At 45.6% G+C, this 6,092-nt stretch overlaps 1 protein-coding gene across 4 annotated transcripts in view; it reads right to left on the reverse strand.

Moving 5' to 3' along the window:
* Positions 1 to 862, reverse strand: part of NSMAF (neutral sphingomyelinase activation associated factor) — a 59,434-nt gene extending 58,572 nt beyond the window's left edge. Inside the window, exons 1-2 of one of the 4 annotated variants that reach the window (XM_037028588.1) lie at positions 622 to 860; positions 514 to 578 (exon numbers count right to left, since the gene is read on the reverse strand). In XM_037028588.1, the coding sequence (XP_036884483.1) occupies positions 514 to 572 (59 nt within the window). In that variant the 5' untranslated portion in view covers positions 573 to 578; positions 622 to 860. Of the gene's footprint in view, positions 1 to 513 lie in introns of all 4 variants that reach the window. The other 3 variants (XM_037028587.1, XM_037028589.1, XM_037028590.1) reach the window with 3 other exon arrangements.
* Between the last annotated feature and the right edge of the window lie 5,230 nt (positions 863 to 6,092).

Genomic DNA, 6,092 nt, shown 5'->3' on the forward strand with positions numbered 1-6,092 from the left:
CGGCCTAGCTTAAGTTAAGCCCCTCGGTGCCGGGCCAAGGGCGATCGCTGTCGGTTCCCTGGGGGTGGGAGAGCGCCGGGTCGGGGGCGGATGAGGTGAGAAGGAGGGGGTGTCCGCCGACCTCGCTTCACACCCCCTGCGATTCGCCCCCAGAGAACGCCAGGGCTCGCGCGCAGGGAGGCGTCCCCGCGCTCCGAGGCTGGGTGCCCGCGGGAAGAGTCCGCCCCGAACCCGCGCGGCCTCTTCCGGGTGAGCCGGGACCAAAGTAGCCCGCCGGAACGGTCCCGGAATCGGGCCCCGGCCCCGGCGGCCTCAGGCCCGGACCAGCCCCCGGCTCTGACTCTGATTCCGGGCACTGGCCGCGGCCCCGGGCCCCGAACGAGCTCGCGGCCGCGGCCTCCGAGCCGGCGCCACACGGGACGGTCCCTCCGCTCTCCCGCAGGGAACCCGACGCCTAGCCCGGCCGCTGAGCGCGGCTCCGGCCCTCCGCGCCGTCCCGGGCCGGGCGCTCACCTCTCTTTGGAGTAGAGCTGCAGCTGCTGCTCCTGCTGCTTCTTCCGGATAAACGCCATGGAGGGCTGGCGGGCGGGGGGAGGACGCGCGGCTCCAACCAGCTGCCGCCCGCCGAAGAGGAGCCGGTCTGCGGCGTCCGGGCCGGGAGGCGAGCGAGGCTGCCGGCCCAGCTTTCCGTGCGCCGCCCCTGGGCGGCCGAGAGCCCGACGCTGCGCCCCAGGGCCCGCGGCGTCCCGGCCTCACTCACCGCATCCTCGCGTGGGGACTCCGGCGCCGTGACTCAGGGCCGGAGGAGGGGCGCCCGGTGACCGGAGGCGGCCCAGGTGCTCGCCAAGGGCCGGGAGGTCAGCTTACGATCTGCCCTTAAACACTAAATGTTCGCGCTTCACCAGCCAATGCACTGCTCCATGTTTGGCATTTTATACATGGAAACGGATGCTTGCCCATAAACGATACCACTGTTGGTCGCTGGAAATAACGTTTGAGGCCCTCAGTCTCTTGGTAGTTGAAGTTATTGGTTGCAAGATTTTTTTTCTAACTTTATTGAGATATACCTCACACGCCAGGCAATTACTCATTTAAAGTGTAGCATTCAATCTTTTTTAGTATATTCACAGATATGTACAACTATCACTCTAATTTTGGGGCATTTTTATTACCTAAAAAAATCCTAATACTAATTAGGATTTTAGTATTAGATATTAGATACTATCTACTATCTAAGTAGATACTACCTACAATCTAATTAGTAATATCTACTATCTATTAGCATTAGATATTTTAGTATTAGATAACTAATACTAATTAGCTATCACACAAAAATACCCTTCAGTCATTACACACACACCCCAAGCCCCACACCCCAGCCCTAGCAAACACTCATCAGCTTTCTGCCTATGAATTTGCCTACCCTAGACATTGCATATAAATGTAATTATACAATGTGTAGCATTTTATGTCTGGCTTCCATCAGTGAGCATGATATTTTCTAGGTTTAGCCATATATCAGTACCTCATTCCTTTTTATTGCTGACGAGGTATTCCACTGTATGGGCATATCTATACAGTGCAATAATATGTATTCATTCAATTGATAGAAATTTTGATTTCTTCTACTTTTTGGCTACTACAAATAATGTTGCTATGTCCTAGTTTCTATGTGGACATGCATTTTCATTTCTATTGACTACATTCCTAAGAGTGGAATTGCTGTATCATATAGCAACTCTATGTTAAATATTTGAGAAACTGTCTATTTTCCAAAGTGGCTGCATCATTTTATATTTCCACCAGCAGTGTATAAGTGTTAAGGTTCTTCACATCCTTGCCAACACTTGCTACTGTCTGACTTTTTGATTATAGCTATTCTCGTGGGTGTGAGCGGTGCTTCACTGTGGTTGTGACCACTTAATATACCCTGAGTGTGGGCCTATGGTTGTTGGCCTTTGAGGAATTCTTTAATAATGAACATCTAAATTGTGTCTTACCTGACACATATCTATTATTGTCTTACAGACTGGGTTCTACAGGGTTAGATTTTTTAAAGTTTCAAGGCAAATGTGTATTTGAGCTCTCTAGTGTGTTGCAGGACTCTGATGGGAAAATGTGGGAGCCAAGAGTAAAAGTTTGGGCTGGGTCTTATTGAACTTGGAAAAATGATATGCACATAGAGAGTGCTCATTAAAAATTTTTAGAATGAATGAATGTGCATGGGTACCCTGTGACTTGTACTGAGTCCTGTCCACGTGATCAAGTGCTGCACAGAACGTGTAATCGTAAAAAGATGTCAGAGGCAGTAGCCCACCTTCCTATAGGAAATTGTGACCGCATAAAGTAGCCAGACAAATGCATGAGAGGTACATAATGAGATAAGATAATAAAATTTGCTACGAGGTACAACATTAGTCTTCCATATGAGAAGTACTGTAATAGATGCTATTAATTCAGAAGAGAGACATCACTTTGGCTGGATAAGGGGGGAAAACATGCAAGTTTTTCTTTTAGTTAAACATTAAAGGAGGGTGAGATCCTGGTAGGTGGAGAGAGACCAAGATTCTCTAGACCAACTTCTAGTCAGGACCCTTTGAGCCTTTTCTGAACTAGGCCTCAGCCTTGGCTTATAAAACCTACAGATTCTCAGTACCTATTATTTTGTCCATTACCTTTTCCCCACATTAAAAGACTTAGCTAAAATAGGTTCTAACAGCTCACAGCCTCACCCCTAGGGTGGCCCTAGCCCCTCTTCAACCCCCCTGCCTGAGAAAGCTCACGTCTGTGCCCCAAATGTGGTTTGTTTTAGCCAACACCAGACATAAGCCCTTGACTTCTGATTCTTAGAGCATTTATTAAAAAGGGCTTATAAATGTGAATTCCTTCTCTGTACCTTTGAGATATATATGTACCTCCTACAACTCAGGAATGCTCTCCACGGGACTTGAAAGCCATCCATTTGAAATGTAATCACCATCAGTCAGGATATGGCTTCTGTCTTCCAGTCACTGTGGGAAGATAATTACCAGCCAGCAGACACAGATACAGCATTTGCCGTGATCAGCCCTTTGTAACTTTTCACTTCCCTGCTTTATCTTTGCCAGGAGGGGAACAAACAGGCCCAAAAGGATTTTCTCGAATAGCTCAGCAGAGAGATACTTGTGTTGTTAGGAGAGTTTGTTTGTGGAGAACTAGGAGAAAACTGAGGTGGTAACCTCCTTATCCTCCCACCAGCACATCTCCCAGCCTGGCAGCGGCTGTTCCCTTATCTTCCTTCCTGCTCTTTTGAGATATGTTTCCTCCTATCAGAGGCCAACTTCTTTCTCAACAATATGGCCTTTGTAATTATCCTTTCTTCTTTCTCTTGCTTTGTCTCTTTCTCCCTTGTTCTCGGTTGTTTCCATCAGCATATATAGTTTTCCAGAAATGTGTCTTTTATTCCCACATCTTCCTCCAGCTTCCCTGTTCTTAGCAAAAACTTCTAGAAACACCTCCCTACCAATGCCGTCTCTATTTTCTCAAGTGCATTCTCTTTAATTCATTCCAGTTGGACTGTGGTGTTCACCACACCACTGTGATGGTTCTTGTCAAATCACAACATTCATAGGTCACTTCTCTTGCTTCAGTTATTCTGAACTCTCAGCAGAATTCAGAATACTTGACGATAGCATTCAACACACCTCCTTGTCGGAGCACTTTCCCTCTTCCTCAGTGACTTCCAAGGTCCCACTGTTTCTCTGATTTTCAATGACCTTGCTTCTTACTCTTTCTCAGCCTCCTTGGTTGGTTTCCCTTCTGCTTAACTTCTTAATGTTGACTAGCTGTGCGGGTCATTCTACCCCTTGCCATGATTGGGTTGGGGTGGGAGGGAGAAAGGGGAGTAAAGTCTTCTGTATGGGTGCCTGCAAATTAACTTGAGAAACAAATGTCCAAGGTTTTACTATGCAGATACCAACCACAGACGACATGAGAGGAAAATCTTGGGATATGTAGCCAAAGAAAAGATTCAGAGGAGGCTGAGTGAGAGATTACTTTGAATTGTATGTCCCTGGAAGTTTTCGACAGAACATTGAACTTCCTTCCAATAAGGCTTTCCTCAGTCTTAAGCCCTTCTTACCTTGATCTTTAGTTCCTGAAAACTGTAGTTTGAGATAATATTACCTACTTCAGATGAAGGTGATTGCACGTCCCAGGAGATATGGTAAATTCTGGGAGAGATCTCTTCTCCTCCCCCCTTCCTCCCTCCCCTCAATTCTTATCCTCATAAAAGTGAGAGCTTTGTTCTCTTGAAACAATTTTCATTCAAAGCTATTTTGCAATCATAAAACATGTGTTTGAGCTCTCAGTGATGTTTTTATTTTCATGTATAGATACTAAGTCCTAAAAACTTCAAAGAACCTTGTACTCGGTTTTTAAAAATTGCATTTGATTGCAAATGAGGATATTTATGTATCTACCATTTGCTAGGTGTCAGTCACTAGGTATCAATGTTCTGTACTTTATTCTGTTTGCAAAATAAACGTTTTTAACCATTGCATGTTTCTGAATGATGTTTAAACTAATGTTTAAAATCTTACAAAGGCAGAAGCAGTCAGTTATTGCTTTTTATGTTTAAAGTGGTAACATACCTTTCTTTTTACCTAGAAAAAAAGGACAATCATGTTCTCTTATATGTTACAACTTCCTTTCATCATGTCTTTAGGCCTTTCTGTTCTCTCTGCCTAAAATGCTGTTGTACCTTTCTCCAGCCATTTCTCCCTGTTGAAATCATACCTGTACTTTAAAGTTGCCACTCAAGACTTTGGAGTCCTCCCCCATGTACCCAGATGGCAGTCATCTCATCTTCATTTACTCGGTCCATGTTTATTTTACACCAACATGTCAGAGGTCACGGTGGGTAGCGACCACAAAGCTCACAGTCAGATGAGGATTTTAGCAGTGATCCCATTCTACCTGACGTTATCAGGGCCTCTTTTCCCATTTGGGTTGGAAACTCCTTGGGACCAGGAACTTGCTGGTCTTAATATCAACACTACCTCTCACCACAGTGTCTTGCACTTAGTGGTTGCTTAATAAATATCTGTTTGATTTTGCACTTTCTTTTGTCACCATTGTGTATGCTGTGATTTGTTGCACTGTGAGTAACAGCAAGCTCAGTCCGCAGTTGGAGTCCCTTTCTCACTGGCTGTGCTGGAACAGCTCGGTGGTGGGCTCTGACATTTCTCTTAGGCTTGTAGCCAATGGTCACGAGAGTACTTCTTCACCACCACGATCGAGCCTGGCTCCTGTGCAGAAGTAAAGAGAAAAGAGCCAGCTTTTGTTTGTACCTTTTACCAGGCAACCAAAAGCATTCCCAGAAACGTACTCCAGACTCCCACTTATGTCTCACTGGCCAGAACTGTTCATGTAGGCAAGCCTGGAGCGCAGTGGAGGCTGAGAAAACAAATATTTAAATCTTGCAGGCAGGATGGTGGAAAGCAGCCAGGTAGAAGGAGACAGGGAATAGTGTGTAGCTGTTAGTAAAATAAAAAATAGTCAAGGATTCTACATTGATAGTTCTTCTTAAGAAAGCTCACCTTTTGATTTTATTACTTTCTTCTTTATTTTTCGCCAATAAATAATTCTTGGGTGTTTATTCTATGACAGGAAATGTTCCAGATGCTGGAGACAAAGTGGTGAATAAAATTAAGACTTGCCCTTACGGCACTTACATTCTGGTGAGATTTACAGATTTAAAAAGCAAGTGATATAAATCCAGGCAGAGATAAGTACCATGAAGAAAAATGGAGCAGAGTAAGGGGTAGAGTGTGAAAGAGGTAGGTATTGCTATCAGAAATTAGTGTAGATTACATTAGAAGGTAATGGATATTTGAGCTGGCAAATGAATGAAATTGGAGACTTGAGTGTGAAGAGCTCGGGAAACGGTGCTTCAGATGGAAGGAGTAGTGAGTGAAACGGCGTCGAGACAGGAGGTCTAAGTCCTGGCTAGAGCACACTCAGGGAGGTGGCACGTCTAAGTCCTGGCTGGGGCACACTCAGGGAGGTGGCACGTCTAAGTCCTGGCTGGAGCACACTCAGGGAGGTGGCAC

The sequence above is a fragment of the Sturnira hondurensis genome, unplaced genomic scaffold (assembly GCF_014824575.4).
Source record: "Sturnira hondurensis isolate 20B ecotype Veracruz unplaced genomic scaffold, ASM1482457v3 Scaffold0020080, whole genome shotgun sequence".
Lineage (NCBI taxonomy): Eukaryota > Metazoa > Chordata > Mammalia > Chiroptera > Phyllostomidae > Sturnira > Sturnira hondurensis.